Genomic DNA, 19,798 nt, shown 5'->3' with positions numbered 1-19,798 from the left:
AGTCTGGGGAAGGCTCGGATGAGGGCTCTGCATCGGAGGCAGAGAGGGGGCCAAGGCCATCCGACAGTTATCAGCTGCCTTCAGAATCAGACATCAGTGGGGCAGAAGAACAGCTGGAGCCTGTTTCCGATGTGCGCATACGCAGAGCTGCCAGGAGAAGGGAACAGTTAAGGAACAAGGGCCGACTCGGGAGTAAAGCCACAGGCGGATGGTGAATGGCCCCTCCTATACGGAATAAAGAGGAGCGAAAGGGGAGTGGAGTTTGCAGGAGACAATTAGTTCGCTTAATTAGTGTGGAGATTTGTTCGTGACTCTCAGAGACTCCTTGCCAAGTATTTTCTTGTGCAGTGTTGCGTTTGGAAGATATCGGCCTGGCAGCTCTCCAAGCCTGATAAGGTCTGTGGTTGTCAATACACCCTTGAAAGACTGTTTGCCGGGGACTTTGCTGGATGTGAATGAGAGGAATTCACATTCGCTGAATAAAAAGGGGTTTTGTCAGGACAAGGGGTCTGCTTGGTGATTTTGGGAAGCCTGGGTTAGAACAGCTTTGCCTAACCATCTAATTTAATTGTGGCGTGTGACAAGGATGGGCTGATGGAAATACAAAAATATGAAAAAAATGGACACAACAATAAATTTGAGACTATATATTTGTCAAGATGTGACTAGACAGTAAATAGATTTGGATGTCCCCAAAGTGTTTTTTTGCAAAAGGCAACTGGACTTTCTCGGGTCCCCGTTCCCCCCTTCCCCCTTTGAAAACGTTTCCCGTTTCATCCCAGTTGGAACTGAAGAAATTCCATGAAAAGCGAAACATTTTCAAAAAGAAAAGAAAAAAAAAGCAAGAGAGACCAATGACCTGGATAATTGGGAATCTCCATAGACATAATGGATTTGGAGTTCTTTGGAAAGTGTGGGAGCAAGAATAAAGCTCCAGCCCTTTCTACTGTAGCACTGATGATGTTACCTAGTTGGGTCATGAAAAGTCTGCAAGAAAACAACCAAGCTCAGAGGGCACCCAGGATTCCACGGTTCAGCCCTGAGCTACAAGTCATTGACTTACAACAGTTCACTTAGTGACCATCCCAAGTTACCAACTGCACTGAAAAGAGGGATTTACGACCGTTTTCCACAGTTACATCTTTTGTAGCATCCCCATGGTCACATGATCAAAATTCAGGCACTTGGCAACTGACTCCTACTTATGACGACGGTTGCAGTGTCCTGGGGGGGTCACGCGATCCCCTTTTGCGACCTTCTGACAAGCAAAGTCAATGGGGAAAGCCAGATTCACTTAACGACCAGGTTCCTAACTTATCAACTGCAATTCTGATTCTAAGAAACTGAATTTGTGGAACTGAGCTGTGGTGAGAAAAGTCGTAAAATGGGGCAAAACTGACTTAACAAATGTCTCGCGTAACAACAGAAATGTTGGGCTCAATTGTGGTCGTAAGTCGAGGACTACCTGTAATCTCTTCTGTTGGCAGTCCAGTAGTAATTTTTCACCCGTATATTTAATTGCACATTGCTTCCCTCAGTTAATTACTGGTTCGAAATGGCTAAAACGAGGACGTTTGTTGCCGTTATCATGTTATTTCATCTGTTAAAGAGAAATATACTTTGCCTTCAGAAGACTGAGATGGTTTACAGTACAGATAGTCCTCAACCTATGACCACAATTTGAGCCCAACATTTCCATGGCTACTAAGCAAGACAGTTGTTTTATTTTGGACACTTGCCAGCAGCTCACATCTATGGCCACAATTGCTGATTTGCTTAACAATCTTCAAATTGGGCCCATTTAGGTTTATAAGTTGAGGACTATCAGTTTCTAAAAAAAATAAAGGCTCTTTGCACATTTTGTTGTTGTTAGTTGCGAAGTTGTGTCCGACCCATCGTGACTCCATGGACAACGTTCCTCCAGGCCTTCCTGTCCTCTCCCATCCTCTGGAGTCCATTTAAGCTCACGCCGACTGCTTCAATGACTCCATCCAGCCACCTCATTCTCTGTCGTCCCCTTCTTCTTTTGCCCTCCATTGTTCCCAGCATGAGGCTCTTCTCCAGAGAGTCCTTCTTCCTTCTCATTAAGTGGCCAAAGTATTTGAGTTTCCTCTTCAGGATCTGGCCTTCTAAAGAGCAGTCAGGGTTGATCTCCTCTAGGACTGACCGGTTGGATGGCCTTGCAGTCCAAGGGTCTCGCAGGAGTCTTCTCCAGCACCAGAGTTCAAAGGCCTCCATTCTTTGGTGCTCAGCCTTTCTTGTGGTCCAACCTTCACAATCGTCCGTTGCAACTGGGAAAACCATCGCCTTGACTGTACACACTTTTGTTGGCAGGGTGATGTCTCTGCTTTTTAGTATGATGTCTAGATTTGCCATAGCTTTCCTCCCCAGGAACAAGCGTCTTTTAATTTCTTGGCTGCAGTCCCCATCTGCGGTGATCTTAGAGCCCCGGAAAATAAAATCTACTACCACCTCCAGGAATTGAGAGGGCCGGATGCCATGATCTTAGTTTTCTTAATGTTGAGTTTCAAGCCAACCTTTGCACTCTCCTTCATCCGCATCAAGAGGCTTTTTAGTTCCTCTTCACTTTCTGCCATTAGAGTGGTATCATCTGCACATTGGAGGCTGTTGATATTTCTCCCAGCAATCTTAATTCCAACTTTTGATTCATCTTGCCCCGTCTTTCTCATTATGTGCTCTGCATATATCACATTTTTTGGAGTATAAGACACTCCAGAGTATAAGACGAACCTTAGTTTTTTGGGAATAAGAAGGAAAAAATTCTGCCTACCAGTCTCCATAGTATTCAGCTGGCTAGCTTCTTGACTTGGAATACATGTTAGCAAGATCAGCCAATAAATAGGTATAGCAACTAAGCCAATGAGGGCTATTTGGACTGTGAAACAGTATTTGCCATGTGAGCAACAAGGAGACAGGAAGGACACAGGCTTAGCCAAGAACTGAAAATGAAACTGCTTGTGTTTTGCTTGTATTTACTGCTACCTTGGAAAACCTGCTTTTGGTATTGTATTGTATATTGTTATTATTTTGAATCCTGCTGACTTGTGTGTGCTTTCTGAATGTGATCGCTGCTGCAAACTCTGATCAGCCAGGTCAGCTTCAGGACTTATCGCAGCCTGATTCAGCACAGCTGATTGGCTGGTGGATTGGACTGCCAGAATACCCCCAATCAGCTGTTCCAGGCTGCAGGGATAGCCATAGACCATCGCTGCCCCCATGCCTCGCGTTTTGGCCTCTGGTGGGGGTGGGTGGGGCTACATTTGGTATATAAGATGTACTCGAATTTTCACCCTCTTTTTTGGTGCGTCTTATACTCCGTAAGTTAAATAGGCAAGGCAATAGTATACAGCCTAACTGTACTCCTTTCCCAATTTTGAACATTCCGCTCTTTTAATGAGTACCGTCAACATGAAGAGCCGAGGTGGCGCAGTGGTTAGGGTGCAGTATTGCAGGCCACTTCAGCTGACTGTTATCTGCAGTTCAGCGGTTCAAATCTCACCGGCTCAGGGTTGACTCAGCCTTCCATCTTTCCGAGGTGGGTGAAATGAGGACCCAGATTGTGGGGGCGATATGCTGACTCTGTAAACCGCTTAGAGAGGGCTGAAAGCCCTATGAGGCGGTATATAAGTCTTATTGCTATTGCTATGGAGTCTGCTTTAAGTGTGAAAGTACAATATGAGTTACATTTTCTGAATCGAGGGATGGCCTTAAAAGACCCAATGTATAGCCGGTGGCTTGGAAAATTGATGTAGATTAGTAAAAAAAAAAACAAATCTGTATTCCTTCGTGAACAAACTCAGTTCCTTAGAAAACAGGTTCCTGGATTTGTCTTCATACCAGTTTTCTGGCGAGGGGAGAATTCCGTTACAGTGAGGAAATATTTCATTGATTGGCCTATTTATTCTACAGACTACCAAGTCTTTAAATTTGGAGCCAAGTCAGCTTTAAAACTTTTTCAAGAACTGTGCAGTACCCCATGCCCACTTCCACGCGGCTGGCTGGGGAATTTGGGGGCATTTTGAAGTTTACAAGTCTTAAGATTGCCAATCTTGGATCCTCTGTTGTCTACCATGTTCCCCCCAAAATAAGACAGGGTCTTATTTTCTTTTGACGCCCAAAATAAGCCTTTGTGTTAGGAATATAATCTAACGGTTGGGTTGGCAATATATAAATCATGTAACAATGCTATACCTGTTTCTTTAAACCATACTGTAAAATGTGATTGGTTGCTGTTTCCTCAATCAGCCATAAGAGGGAGCCAGAATGACTGTTAGCTCTCTGTTCGTTAGATGCTGGGCTGATCTGAGTGCCGTGAGCTATTGTAAGTTTTGCAACTGTTAGCAAACTTTGAGTACCGGACTGATTATATGATACTGGACTATGCTATTTGGATTATCCCTTAGCTGAAAGATGTTGATAACTGGCTGTCTTATCCGTGTATGACTTTCCCCACTCTTGAACTATTTCTTGGTAGATATGATCGTTGTCCTTCTTAATGATACAGTACAATAAATTACACAACATTCTTTATATTGATGTTCCGTCAAGTCAGTCTCAACGCTTTGTGATCACATTAGATAGACTTTTCCCACAATGATCTGGCCTAACCTGCTCCTTTACGAATTCCAACTTTGTTTTCTTAACGTTTTTTTTCCCCAGTCGATTGAAACCAGGATCTTATTAAACCATGTATGTATGTTCTGTTGTAGATCCGAACTATGTCATGGCCAATGAACGCATGAATCTGATGAACATGGCGAAACTAAGCATAAAGGGCTTGATCGAATCCGCTCTAAATCTTGGGAGAACGTTGGACTCCGACTATGCACCTCTTCAGCAGTTCTTTGTAGTCATGGAGCACTGCCTTAAACATGGCTTAAAAGGTGAGTATAGATTGACAGAGGATTGTTTTGACTGAGGCTTCCCGAGAGCATGAAGCAGACTCCTGGTCCCGACAAAAAACCCTTTTATTAATTGACTGTGAATTCTGCTCACTCACATCCAGCAAAATCTTTCAAGGGAGGATTTACAGACCTTATCTGGCTTGGAGAGCTGCCAGACCCATATCTGCAATAGCAATAGCAGTTAGACTTATATACCGCTTCATAGGGCTTTCAGCCCTCTCTAAGCGGTTTACAGAGTCAGCATATTGCCCCCAACAACAATCCGGGTCCTCATTTTACCCACCTCGGAAGGATGGAAGGCTGAGTCAACCCTCAGCTGGTGAGATTTGAACCGCCGAACTGCAGCTAACAGTCAGCTGAAGTGGCTGCAGTACTGCACTCTAGCCACTGCGCCACCTCGGCTCTGCAAAACTTGGCAAGGAGCATCGGCGAGTCACAAACCAATTAAACAAATTAATTGTCTCCTGCAAACTCCACTCCCCTTTCGCTCCTCTTTTATTTCCTCTGGGAAGGGGCCATTCATCGTCCACCTGTGGCCTTACGAGTCGACCCCTGTTTCTTAGCTGTTCCCTTCGTCTGGCAACTCTGCACATGCGCACACCGGGAACAGGCTCCTGGTGTTCTTCTGCCTCACTGATGTCTGACTCTGAAGGCAGCTGATAACTGTCAGACGGCCCTGTCCCCCTCTCTGCCTCCGACACAGAGCCCTCCTCAGAGCCTTCCCCAGACTCCAGGACCGGCCCATGTTCCTCCCCAACCTCCTCACTGTCTGAATCTGCTGCCGGCTCCACTTGCCGCTGGCAGGCCACAACAAAGATCTCCTCTGGGGATTATATCCACATTCTTAAACTGGAATAAACTAGTAGATAGGGCAGTATGTTTTGTTTTCTAAGATGTTTTCTTAGGTTAAGTCCTGGTTAACACAGAGGGTCTCCAACCTTGGCAACTTTTAAACTTGTGGACTTCAGCGCCTAGAATTCCTCAGCCAGCTATGCAAGAATTCTGGGGGTTGAAGTCCACATATCATAAAGTTGCCAAGTTTGGAGACTCCTGGTCCATAAGTGTGTATATTTTTTTCATTTCTTGGTAGTGGGAAGTTTTCTGCACATAAAGTAGACCTTATTTCCAGGTTTTCCCTCAATAAAAGGTAAAGTAAAGGTTCCCCTCGCACATATGTGCTACTCGTTCCTGACTCTAGGGGGCAGTGTTCATCTCTGTTTCAAAGCTGAAGAGCCAGCGCTGCCCGAAGACGTCTCCGTGGTCATGTGGCCGGCATGACTAAACGCCGAAGGCGCTCGTAACGCTGTTACCTTCCCACCAAAGGTGGTTCCTATTTTTCTACTTGCATTTTTTACGTACTTTCGAACTGCTAGGTTGGCAGACGCTTGGACAAGTAATGGGAGCTCTCTCCGTTATGCGGCGCTAGGGATTCGAACCGCCAAACTGCTGACCTTTCTGATCGACCAGCTCAGCGTCTTTGGTGGTCAACCCCAGTAGGATAAGAATCATAAGCCTACAAAATCAATTTATTGATTTATGGCATCAACTAAAACATTTAGTGTACACTTTTAAATGGAACAAGAGGGGAACATTATTAAATGAATGGAGAAGGGCCAATATTTTGGTTCCACCACAAAATCGCGGACGACAAAATCGCGCTCGACGAAAGTGCGTACGTGACGTCATCACATCGCGATGAAAACATCGCGCTGTGATCGATAAATGTAAAAGTAAAGCGAAAACCTTACCCTAACCCCCCCAAACCTAACCCTAACCCTAACCCTTAACCTAACCCTAAATCTAACCCTAAACCTAACCCTTAACCTAACGCTAAACCTAACGCTAACCCTTAACCTAACGCTAAATGTAACCCTAACGCTCTAAACCTAACCCTAACCCTAACCCTAACCCTTTATGTGAATCGGCTTGCTTTAATTTTATTTTTATTTCAATTTTTAATTTTTTTCGTCGCGCTGTGATGACGTCAAATGCGCGCTTTCGTCGAGCGCGCTTTTGTGGACCGCGGTTTTGACGGGTCACGAATATTTTAAATCAATTTTAGTGACAATGGGTATTGTTTCCATCTTTAAAAAGGAAATTGATGCAACCAGTATGCCGCTGTTGCAAAATTGAAATTGTGACGTAGAATAAAGGAAAACGTACAATAAAGACATTTATTTATTTTTATTTAAAAAATGCCAGTTCAGATATTCGAAAGAAAAATAATGTTTTTGTTTAGCCAAGAAGACATTTCTGGGCCAAAATAAGTCATTTTGGGGACCTCTGGAATTAGTAGAGAAGTTTGTTCCTGAAGCTGGAGAAATCACAGCAAGCGTTAAAGATTTGCCCGGGCTGAAGTAAGTGTTGCCGCCTTCTGTTTTTTCAAAAGACGCTCGTCAGGTTATTCTCTGAAATTCTGTATAGTAACTTGTATTCATTAAAGTCTATCACAGTTCTGTTTTAGAAGTAGAAGGTTGTGTTGGGTGTTTTTTCATTTCATTTTTTCATTTCATTTTCACTTTATTTGTATGCCGCCCTTTTCCCTGGGGGGACTCAGGGCGGCTCACAGTTCAAAAAGGGGGGGGGGAAGGACAAACAATTTACAACATGGAGACACTACATCATTTAAGAACACAACAGTCATACAATTCGAGTGGGGTTAGAATCGTTAACCCCAGGCCAGCCGGGACAGCCAGATTTTAAGGGCGGCGCGGAAGGACTGGAGGGTGGTGAGGGTCCGAATCTCCACGGGGAGTTCGTTCCAGAGGGTCGGAGCAGCCACCGAGAAGGCTCCCCTCCAGGTAGTTGCCAGTCTACACTGGCTGGCTGATGGAATTTGGAGGAGGCCTAATCTATGCGATCTTATCGGTCTAGTGGAGGTAATTGGCAGTAGGCGGTCTCTCAAGTACCCAGATCCAATACCATGGAGGGCTTTGTAGGTGACACGTAGCACAAGTAGGGTGTGCTTTGCTCTTTATGCAATACTAGCTCATAACCCAGCATTGCCCCGGTATTTATTTATCCTAATCCTGTATTAGATAGGAAAAGGAATGAATTATATCTATAGTGTCGCGCAATCCCCCCGCACTACCTCCATGCATGCATGCACGACACACACACACCCACGCCCTATTTTGGGCTTAGTAAGCTTAGCAGTGTCTTAGAAGCAAAAATGGGCTGCGGAGAGCGGGGGCCTTGCGCCACACCTCCCTGCATTCCCCCCGCACCCTGTGCATGCGCAGTGGAGCTGAGCTGGAGCTGGCTGCATGCCATCACACGCACACACACATCACGATGGGTGTTAGGGGTGTCTTACCTCCACAGTATTTTTCTCCAGAGAGTAAGTCATCTGTGTACCAAGTTTGGTTGAAATTGCTCAAGGCGTTCCAGAGTTATGCTGGAACATACACACACACACAGCCATTGGTCAGAGCTGCCGTCTTTCTAGAAATCTTGGTGGGGGTGTGTGGAGTGCTGGCTTTGTTTCAAGTGGATTGATTGGCTGTGTTGATGTATCATGATTAGTAGATTGGTGCTGATTGGTGCTGGCTGTGTGTCCGTTGTTGTTTTGTGTTGTAACGGCCAAACGAGCCCCACCCACCACCCAAGCCGTTACAACACAAAACAACAACGGACACACAGCCAGCACTAATCAGCACCAATCAACCAATCATGATACAACCATACAGCCAATCAATCCACTTACTGAAACAAAGCCAGCACTCCACACACACACACCAAGATTTATAGAAAGACGGCGACTCTGACCACGCTTTACTTACACAAACACAAAGCTGAAAACACCAGCCTGAAGATGGTGAGTGAGACCTCGCTGAAACGTTGCCAAGACAATCTCAATCTTACATGGGAAAAGACCCGAATACAACAAGACCAGATAAAATAAAATTCACATTTGAGACCGTTTTCTACCACAACCTCTTTTGTATTTACATTTGTCTAATTCAGGGGAAAATTAAGTCACCCACTTTTATTGTTTATTCTTTGTGGAGAATTTGGCACTTAGTTGCCCTCTGACACCACTGGATGACATCGCTGCTTTAGCAGAGTAAGGAAGATACTCAGGATGATTCACACCCTGGTCAGTGTCTCTTTGTACTTCTACCAACAGGCAGAAGACATCACAGTATAGCCAGCCGAACAAATAGGTTTAAAGATAATTTCTATCCTGCGGCTGTCAGACTTTTAAATACAACCACAATCACTCCATGCACACGCTGGTTTTCCCCCCCCTATTTTTTCTTTTTTAGTTTCTGCTATAATTTTGCACCAGTGAGGTTAAAATCAATTTTGTTGTATTCATGTTGTACAATGACAATAAAGACTATACTTATGCTTAGGTGACCTGCCACCTTATGTGTAACAACATTTATCATTTGTCTTTGGGTCTTGGTAGGACTCCCGTGGGAAGGGGAAGAGCCTGGCTGCGTCTGGCACTGATGCAGAAGAAACTTTCAGAGTACATGAAAGCCTTAATAAACAGAAGGGAAATTCTCAGGTGAGAACTCGGTTCATCCTTAATGGTAATCCTCATGAGTTACATACTACATGCTAGTTGATAACCCGGCATTGACCGAGTATTTTATTTATAGGGGGGAAATGTCCGGACCAAACGTACCGTATTTTCACGACTATAAGCCGCACTGAAAATCCTAAAATTTTATCAAAAACCGGCAGTGCGGCTTATAACCCGGTGCACTTTATGTGTGAAAAAAGATCGAAAATCTCTCCCTCCCGACGCTCAAACTTGAAGCTCGCAAGCATGCACACGTCCCTTGGGTCTCTCCCTTCAACCTCGCTACTTTCTGAGTCGGAGCAGAGAGCCACCCAGCTCCCAGCCCCTATAGACTGGGCTGTTCCGACACCCCCGCCGCCGCAAGAAGGGATGGCAGACTGGTGCAGCCCTTCAGGATTTGCCGGCGCCGAGCACCCCATCCGCCCCGGCAGTCGCCCTGCCTAACTCCGCTCCGCGCCCCAGCCGGCTCTGCGCTGCCGGTCAAGGGCGCGCGGGTGGCCGGTGCGGCGCCGGTCTTCCCAGCACACCACGCCGGCCGGGCAAGAGCCGGGAGAGCAGCGGAGCCCGAAGCCTCCCGCGCCAGAAATGTCCCGCTAGCCGACGCCTGCCACGTGCGCCCACCCACCCGCCTCGGGGACCGCAACCCGGGCGCCCTGCCCGCCCCCATCCCCCCCCGCCTGGCTCACCGATGCGGATGACATGGGGCATGCCGCAGCAGGCGTGCAGCCAGAGGACTCCGAGCAGGGCGGCGGCAGCGGAGGCACAGGAGCGGGCCAGTGGCGGGCGCGGGGCATGGCAGTAGGTCAGCATCCTGGGCGGGCGGGCGGCGGGCAAGGCGCGGGAGGCGGAGAGGACAGAGCGACCTGACCGCGCGCCCCAGGCCCCCGCGCTGGCGATCTCCCGGGGTGGCGTGGCTGCGCGGGGCCGCTCAGCGGAGGAAAGCGGCCGCCTGGCGGGAGAGGCTCGGCCGAAAGGTGCTGGGGCTGGAGCCGCAGAGCCAGGCATGCCTTCCGCCCGGGAAGTCCTGCCCCTTCATCCCCGAAGGCCGGCGCGCGGTGAGGGGGGCCGGCGTGGAGGCGAAAGTACTTTGCACATGCTCCACGGTCGCCGCGCTCTCCGTCCCAGCCTTCGCCGAAGCCGGCGGGCTGCCTCCCGAAGAAGCCGCCAGAGCGTCCCAAGCCAGAAAATGCCCCAACTCGGGCAGACGGAGTTCCAGTTGCAACCTGCGCACGTGATTCGATGAGGAACCAAGGGGAGCCGGGTCTCTGAGCGCGGCTTATAACCCGGTGCGCTTTATATGTGAAAAAAGTTTTAAAAATTAACATTAACTGATACTGCGGCTTACAATCCGGTGCGGCTTATGGTCGTGAAAATACGGTAATTTCTAATGTTGGATTTTCCCCCTTACCAGAGGGAGCCCCCTTGTGGAGTACTGTGAAGCCATTACCATGGCAACTCCACTGCGCTGCACAGTAGAAGCCGTTTTAAGGCACAACAGGCTGTAACTTAACAGAACGCACACCTCAAGGGGTGGTAAGGGTGTCTTATCCCCACAGTATTTTTTTTCCAGAGAGTAAGTCATCTGTGTACCAGGTTTGGTCGAAATTGTTCGAGGCGTTCCAGAGTTATGCTGGGACATACACACACAGACACACCGCCATATATATATTGAAATCGGCTCCATTTAAATCATCATTTTTAAAGAGGCAACTGTCCTCTCTCTGTCCCGCAGCAGCTCCTCCCTGACCCGCTGTTGACTCATCGACAGTCCCAATATTGCAGAATAAACAGCCTCATGTTACATAACTTAGCTCCATTTCATGAATAAACTAAGTTATGAATGTATCGTAAAAAGAAAACTATCTTCAGGTAGATTTTTTTTTTTAACTCCAAAAGCATTTTATTAAAATAAATTTAATAAGAATAAAATGATTTTTTTTTAAAAAAAAATCATCGATTTTTATCCACCCTGAATGTAGCCATTTGTATTTCAATATGTTTTGCAGTGAATTTTATGAAGCGAATGCCCTCATGATGGAGGAAGAAGGTGCTATAATCGCCGGGCTTTTAGTGGGCCTGAATGTCATTGATGCAAATTTCTGCATGAAGGGAGAAGACTTGGATTCTCAGGTGCCGTATTTCTTGTTTCCATATCACTGGGGATGACCTACTACGTCCTGAGTTACTATAGCTTGGAGATAACAAATAGCCTTCTTGCATTTGGGCTATTGCCGGGATGGTGAACCTATGGCACGAGTGCCACAGGTGGCACGCGGAGCCATTTGTCAGGGCACGTGAGGTGTTGCCCTGTCAGCTGCCCAGCGTGCATGCCATTTTTAAAGCCATTTTTCACCCTCCCCAGGCTCCAGAGGCTTCATAGGCGCCAGAGGAGGGCGAAAAGGGCCTCCCCCGCCCCTTCCTCCCCGGAGGCCCTAAGGAGGCTTCAGGAGCTTCCCTGAAACCTCCGGAGCGCAAAAAAAAACGGTCCTATGGGCAAACTGGAAGTTCAGGAACGGACTTCCGGTTTGCTCGTAGGGCCGTTTTTAGTCTTCCGGACCTGTCACTAACACGGAGTTTTCTTCATTCGATATATTCTCATCGTGACCAGAGAGAGAAATATCTGCCTCTACCTAGGATCGAACTCACAGCCTCCTGATTGTGAGGCGAGAGCTCCACCTCTAGGCCACCGCACCACTCTTGAGAAATACTACTCTACTACAAGGAAAATAACCTTGGAAAAAGGGACTGAAGAGAAACCTATTTTAAATCCAGAACAGGAAGCGAGTGACGCAGACAACTCTCTAATTCACCGAACTAAGGAGGATGACTTGGACAGGGATTATAGGCCCGTGATGGCAAACCTATGGCACATGTGCCACAGGTGGCATACGGATCCATTTGTTAGGGCACGCGAGGAGTTGCCCTGTCAGCTCCAGTGCACATGTGCGTGCTGGCTAGCTGACTTCGGCCTTCATTTTTGGCCTTTTTTCGCCCTCCCAAACTGGAAGTTTGGGAACAGACTTCCGGTTTGCGCTTTGGGCCGTTTTCCGCCCTCCGTGGAGGGCGAAAAATGGCCCTACAGGCAACCCGGAAGTCCGTTCCCAAACTTCCAGTTTGCCTGTTGGGCCGTTTTTCGCCCTCCGGAGGCTTCAAGAGGCTTCGCGCGCAAAAAGCAGGGGGAGGGCAGGGGCGCGCTCGCATGCACAGGGGGTGGGTCGCACTCACATGCGCAGGGGTGTCACACGCATAGAATTATGGGTGTGCACCAGAGGTGGGTTCCTACCAGTTCGCACCTATTCGGTAGAACCGGTTCGTCAAATCTACCGAACCGGTTAGAAGAGGTTCCACCAGTGGACCCGGAAAGCAGGCCACACCTACAGAAGAGGTCCCAAAATTTTTTGAAACCCACCACTGGTCCTTGGATATGATTATTCTACACTATCATGCTCCTATTTATAAAACTCAGTGCCTCTGTGAAAGGTAAGGATGACTTCTGCGTTTGGGGTGCAATCAGAACATTGCGTGTGTTGAAGTTGTTTTAAGGCAAACCAAAGATGCCTTTTAAAAAACAAGTTTACATCCTATTCTTATGCATGCCGGTGCTGCGTGTGAGGAAATTTAAGGTGGTTCTGACAAGTGTCGTCGGCATCTTCATATCCGGTCACATGGGCAGCAAGCCACTCCCATCCGGTCACATGGGCCGCAAGCCACTCCCACAAAGGAGGCCACACCCACAGAGTAGGTTCGAACCATTTTTGAAACCCACCACTGGTGTGCACGACCCACCTGCGCTTCCCCCACTTTTGGCAAGGGATGGCAAAAAGATTAGCTACCACTGTTATAGGCCATCTCAATAAAAATAAATTTAGCCTTTCTGTGGACATGATTTCTTAGCCTGGGTTTCCTATAATGGGGCCGACATCAATCTTGCGAGTCCGATTGTGCCATGTAGGTGATTACTAAACATGCCTGGATGAATCACACAGTTAATAAGAAGAATAAAATGGGGGGGGGGGGAAGCTGCACGTGTAGGACATGAAGTATTGCTGTCTTCTCTCATAGGTTGGCGTTATTGATTTTTCAATGTATTTGAAGGATGGCAGCAGCAGTAAAGGCAGTGAAGGGTAAGTCTCCTTCGGTTCCTATCCAGAAACTGTATTTTAGATGCTTTTGTGTTAATAAGCTCTGTTACAATAGATAGACGGAGACTCTAGAAAGAGTGCAGAGAAGAGCAAGAAAGAGGATTAGGGGACTGGAGGCTAAAATAGATGAAGAACGGTTGCAGGAACTGGATATGTCTAGTTCAATGAAAAGAAGGACCAAGGGAGACATGATAGCAATCTTCCGATATCTGAGGGGTTGCCACAAAGGAGAGGGAGTCAAACTATTCTCCAAAGCACCTGAGGGTAGGACAAGAAGCAATGGGTGGAAACTAATCAAGGAGAGAAGCAACTTAGAACTGAGGAGAAATTTCCTGACAGTCAGAACAATTAACCAGTGGAACAACTTGCCTCCAGAAGTTGTGAATGCTCCAACACTGGACGTTTCTAATAAGAAGTTGGATAGCCATTTGTCTGAAGTAGTGTAGGGCTTCCTGCCTGAGCAGGGGGTTGGACTAGAGGACCTCCGTGGTCCCTTTCAACTCTTGTTATTTTTCTCCCCGAAAACTAAGGTGCGTCTTATACTCCGGAGCGTCTTATTCCTCTGAAAAATACGGTACTTCTCTGTTTTACAGATCTGTCACTTCAGCACCCATATTTTTCCCCCAAAGTTAAAAAAAACCAAAACAATAAAAATAAATAAATAAACTGACAGTCATCGCACATTTTTATAGATTCAGTTTTATCTCTGTGGAATAGAAGCTTCCGGAGAAGAGGGGTGCGTGAGTGTGAGTTTGTCAAAAAGTCAGGATGGCAGCTAGGAGTATTAATCAACACATATAAAAAGGGTGAGATGCCTTTTCCTAATCACCTTCTTGACTATTTTCGACCTTCCCTGCAGATAGCCTGGCTTTGGAACAGGCATGAAATGCTCGAATCTTTGCTACTGGTTTGGAACCGGGAGTGTGCACGCTAGCTTCGCACGCACGCAGCGCTTCTGCGCATGCGCAGGGCATCTGTGATGATGTCTGGGCGGATGGGTGGAGACTTCCGCCACCACTACTACCGGTTCGCCCTAACCAGGGCAAACTGGTAAAATACCACTTCTACTCTGGAGGCTGAATGTTGACTTGTCAATTCAGACATTATGCAAATCTATAATTACGAAACAGTACCATATTTTTCAGAGTATAAGATGCACCTCCCCCCCCCACAAAAGAGCGTGGAAATGTTGGTGCATCTTATACACCGAATACAGCCGTTTTTGGCCTCCTGAAGCCCCACCCCTGCATCCCATTTTTGCGAAAAATGGGCCGTTTTTCACAAAAACTGAGGCGTTTTTGCCTTCCCCCAGTCCCCAGAAGCACTCTGCAGGCTTCAGCAGGGGGGGAAGGCAAAAATGCCCCTGTTTTTGTGAAAAAACAGCCCCATTTTCCACCCGTTTTTCACAAAAACGGGGGTGTTTTTGTCTTCCCCCAGCCCGCAGATTGCTCCTGAGGGCTGGGGAGGACAACATTTTTTTCTTACTTACCTCTTCAAAATCTTGGTGCGTTTGATAGACCGGTGCATCTTTTTTTTATATATATAAATTTTTATTTATTTATTTTATTTATTTTCAAAACAAACATATATTGTAGAAAGTATATCAGCTGGTTACAAAAAGCTTTTGTGCATCTCTTCCCCCGTCATTAAATATAATTCATATTAATTCAAATATCTTAACTCAAATATTTACTATATTAACATCATCATACCTCCACTTTTATTTGACTACAGTTATTTAAACATCCTTCATCCTTAAGTATACCAAGATTCAATACATAACCACATGCTGGCAATTCATTTACTTATTTGTAAAATCCTCCATTAACATTAAATCCTCATATCCTGTTTTAGCTAAACATCCATAATATTTAATACCAAAATTTTCTAATCCTCCATGTATATAATTTATTATCATTATCCTTTCTTTATTTAACTATATCCTATATCATAACATTTTTCCCCTATTAGTTAAAGCTTAACTATATATAGTTTTGTTTTTGTTTTTTTATTATAATTATTATTGTTATTAATAATCTTTATATATAGTCCAAAAATATTTCTAACCTTCCCTTCTCATATCCAATCATTACTTATCATAACAGCTCAACATTGTATACATTACTATCGTTATCAATTTTTATTTAACTATACCTATTACCAATGGATTTAACTAAAGTTTAGCAATCAACAAATTCTTCCTAAACATATTGCTTTGCTTTGCAATACTGCTTAATATTATCTCTCTGTGCCTGGTTAATATCCACTTTGTCCTGTTTTCAGCGATGGTCAAATTACTGCGATTCTGGATCAGAAAAATTACGTAGAAGAACTCAATAGACATTTAAGGTAAAGAGGTAAATCTTCTGTAGAAAATTTGGTCCATTTGTGTTGAATTCTTAAGTTCCATAGAGTTACTTCATGTCTTCGTCTTTTTTTTTTAAATTGGACAGCGCTACAGTCAACAACTTGCAGGCAAAAGTTGATGCTTTGGAAAAATCTAACACTAAACTAACTGAGGAGGTAAGTAGAAATGAAAGAAATGTGAAGGTTATTTTTTTTCCTCTATAGGATAAAATTAAAAGAACAACATTCAGGCTTTAGGGGACATTAGGATACACTCATGAGTTAGATTTAGCTTCTAATTAAGTAATATCTCAGTCTGGTTCATGTGTACCCCAAAACAGATTCCAAATGCAAGAGATGCCAGATGAATTAATATTATGGGATGGAAATCTGTCTGGCCTAGGTGTCATAATAGAGAGTTACTCTATTGTGGAATTCTGCAAAGAATATTCTTTATTAGTCAAGTGTAATTGGACACACAAGGAATTTGCCTCCGGTAAGATCTCAAGCCTACGGCTAAATGTCTATGAAGATTCTCAGTCATCCAGGTTGTCCCTTTTTCAGGAGGCAACTGGACTTTCTGGTTTTTCTTTGAAGATGTTTCACTTTTCATCCAAGAAGCTTCCTCAGCTCTGACTGGATGGTGGGGAACGGAAGGATTTATACACCTTGCTGACACATGGTCATTTGCATCCTTTTAGAGGGTCATTGAGACCACTTAGAGGTTTATCTCTGTCCCCAGGGTCACCTGAGTGGTGCTTCTTATTCCTGTACTCTGCAATTTCCCCCCCTGGAAATCCATTCCTACTCCCACGCCATTTGAATGTTGAATGTTTGAATGTTTATTTTATTTATATGCCGCCCTTTTCCCCCCCGAAGGGGACTCAGGGCGGCTCACAACTCAACCAGGGAAGGGGGATACAAACAAAAAATTAAAACGACACAAAACAATACATAATTTAAAACACACGACAGTCATACCATTCGAGACGGGGGCAACAATTCTTTTAGCCCCAGGCCTGTCGGAACAGCCAGGTTTTAAGGGCTTTGCGGAAGGCCTGGAGGGTGGTGAGGGTTCGAATCTCCACGGGGAGTTCGTTCCAGAGGGTCGGAGCAGCCACAGAGAAGGCTCTCCTCCGGGTAGTCGCCAGTCGACACTGGCCGGCGGATGGAATTCGGAGGAGGCCTAATCTGTGGGATCTAATCGGTCTAGTGGAGGTAATTTAAAGGATGCTCATCCCAAATTGTATAGCTAAAAGTCTGCAAAGATTCTCAGTCATCCAGGTCCTGGTTTGCCCCAAAGGTGCTTCTTTTTCGAGAAGCAACAGGGATTTCTGTTTTTACTTTGAATAGGTTTCACTTCTCATCTGAGAAACTTCTTCAGCTGTTCACGTGAGAAGCAAAACGTCTTAAAAGAAAAACCAGAAACGCCCAACGTTATGAATCATAAGATACCAGTAGGAGAAGATAACAGGAAAGATGAGAAGGGAAAGAGTAATACAGCCCTATTAGGTATCCTTAGGCATAAGACTTGAATTAGGTCTTCAACAGAGTGATGGCACGAGGGGGAAAACTGTCTTAATTGTTTTGGCACGGAACATCCTATAGCGCCATTCTGAGGGGAGGATGTTGAAACAGTTTATATCCAGGAATGTGAAGGGACGTGGTGGTTCAGTGGCTAAGATGCTGAGCTTGTCGATCGGAAAGGCCGGCGGTTCGAATCCCTAGCGCCTCGTAATGGAGGGAGCTCCCGTTACTTGTCCCAGCTTCTGCCAACCTAGCAACTCGAAAGCACGTAAAAATGCAAGTAGAAAAATAGGAACCACCTTTGGTGGGAAGGTAGCAGCGTTCCGTGCGCCTTCGGCGTTTAATATTGCTGGCCACATGGCCACGGAGATGTCTTTTGGCAGTGCTGGCTCTTCGGCTTTGAAACGGAGATTAGCACCGTCCCCTAGAGTCAGGAATGACTAGCACATATGTGCGAGGGGAACCTTTACCGTTATGTCCAGGATGTGAGGGGTCTGTATTTTTTCCCCCAGCCCTCCTCCTGGTTCATGCACTATAAGGTTCCTCAATGGAAAGGAGGGTGGTTGCAGTTTTTTTTTTCCTGTCCATTAGTGGAGGGCACTAACAAATTCTGATGGAGCTGGATTATAAATTGGGAAGATTTTTTAATATCTTGCAAGAAAACAAAACACTCTTGCACATCCTTCTGCTGAGGGCACGTGCCTTTTACGTCTGCATATTATAGAGGAGGGATTAGAAGAGGCGAAGAATATGTATGTATCGGGTGGGTTCCTGCCAGTTCTAACCTCTTCTATAGAAGAGGTTCCACAAATCTACCGTGCCGTTTAGAACCGGTTCCAGCTCCCTCCCCCTGCCCGTCCGGACATCATCAAGATGAAGAGCGAGAGGAGGAATTCTGGGAGTTGAAGTCGACAAGTCTTAAAGCTGTCAAGTTTGAACACCCCCAGGGTTTTTTTTTTCTAAAGGGTTAGGGGTGCAAGGGTCTTGTAACTTGACAGCTTTAAGACTTGCATACTTCAATGCCAGAGTTCCTGAGCCAACATGATTGGAGAAGGAATTCTGGGAGTTGAAATTCACAAGTCTTAAAGCTGTCAAGTTTGAACACCCCTGGGGTTTTTTTTTCTAAAGGGTTAGGGGTGGAAAGGTCTTGTAACTTGACAGCTTTAAGACTTGCCTGCTTCAAATGCCAGAGTTTCTGAGCCAACATTTTGGTTGCTAAGCAAGAGCGTTAAGTGAGTTTCACCACTTTTTACAAGTTGGCCACGCCCACCCAGTCACATGGCTGGCAAGCCACTCCCACTCGGTCACATGGCTGGCAAGCCACTCCCACAAAGCAGGCCACACCTACAGAAGAGGTTCTAAAATTTTTTGAAACCCACCACTGGTGTGTGTGTGTATGTGTGTGTGTGTGTGTGTGTGTGTGTATGTGTGTTGGTAGAGAGAGAGAGAGGGAGCTGCAGGTGGATTTGCAGCCCCTAACTCCAAATTATTTGAGAGGGACAACCATTGTAGCTTTTCATTTGTGTTCTTGTGTTTAATGCAGCTTGCCGTCGCAAACAACAGAATTATAACACTGCAAGAAGAAATGGAGCGAGTCAAAGAGGAGAGTTCGTACATTTTGGAATCCAACCGAAAGGTCAGGATTTATGTGCATGTTGCGTGCGGCAGTTGGGGACTGTTTTCACATTCACTTATGCTTCCGTGACGTGGTTCATTTGATGAGACGTCTTTATTCGCGGTAGTGGCGAATATCCGTAGTTCGGGTGTAGGATGAGGATGAAGGCTTGTTCTCCGAACTCGTGGGTCGGTTTCTGAACCTTTTGTTACCAGGCTAGATAACATCTTCAGCAGAGTTTATGGGATGTTAGGGTCAGTATTCTGCTAATAAGAGCTTCAGGTGTGGGTGTATCAAGCGAGGTTCTTGTGACGGGTCAGATGTGAGTCATCGGTGAGTCTGGTGATAAGGAGATTACCTCAGGTCAGGATCATTGGGAGGTGAACTGCTGGTTGAGGGGAATTGTGTGGGTTCGTTGAGAGTTGGTTAACTCTGGTCAGCTTTGCAGTTGATTTGGATTCTGAGCAAGGGTGGGCTTCAAAAATTTCAGTAACGGGTTCTCTGCCTGGTTGCTGGGTGGGCGTGGCCATGGTGGGCGTGACCTAATCGGCCTCCTGCACCATGGCGGGTGGGGGGTGCTGGTTTCGCCTTCCCCAGGCTCCGGAGTCTCGTTTTTTCCCCTCCCCGACGCTCCGCACGGGCCCTTCACTTACTTTGCATCCAAAATGTGCTGCGTGGAAACTCATGGGAGGGGTGGGAGGCGCCATCC

At 46.0% G+C, this 19,798-nt stretch overlaps 1 protein-coding gene across 8 annotated transcripts in view; it reads left to right on the top strand.

Annotated features, from left to right (window-relative positions):
• RUFY3 (RUN and FYVE domain containing 3) overlaps window positions 1-19,798 on the top strand; it is a 72,160-nt gene that overhangs the window by 27,218 nt on the left and 25,144 nt on the right. For all 8 annotated transcript variants that reach the window (XM_087723968.1, XM_087723965.1, XM_087723971.1 and 5 more), the window contains 8 exons: window positions 4,731-4,904; window positions 7,165-7,282; window positions 9,340-9,441; window positions 11,466-11,589; window positions 13,522-13,583; window positions 15,885-15,950; window positions 16,055-16,124; window positions 19,018-19,110. In XM_087723968.1, the coding sequence (XP_087580094.1) occupies window positions 4,731-4,904; window positions 7,165-7,282; window positions 9,340-9,441; window positions 11,466-11,589; window positions 13,522-13,583; window positions 15,885-15,950; window positions 16,055-16,124; window positions 19,018-19,110 (809 nt within the window). The remainder of the gene's footprint in view (window positions 1-4,730; window positions 4,905-7,164; window positions 7,283-9,339; window positions 9,442-11,465; window positions 11,590-13,521; window positions 13,584-15,884; window positions 15,951-16,054; window positions 16,125-19,017; window positions 19,111-19,798) is intronic.

Source organism: Thamnophis sirtalis, unplaced genomic scaffold (genome assembly GCF_051295495.1).
Source record: "Thamnophis sirtalis isolate CommonGarterSnake01/CBP01778 unplaced genomic scaffold, rThaSir2_p1.2 scaffold_10, whole genome shotgun sequence".
NCBI classification, from domain to species: Eukaryota; Metazoa; Chordata; class Lepidosauria; order Squamata; family Natricidae; genus Thamnophis; species Thamnophis sirtalis.
The sequence above is the reverse complement of the archived record's forward strand: the minus strand, read 5'-3'. Positions and strand labels throughout refer to the sequence as shown.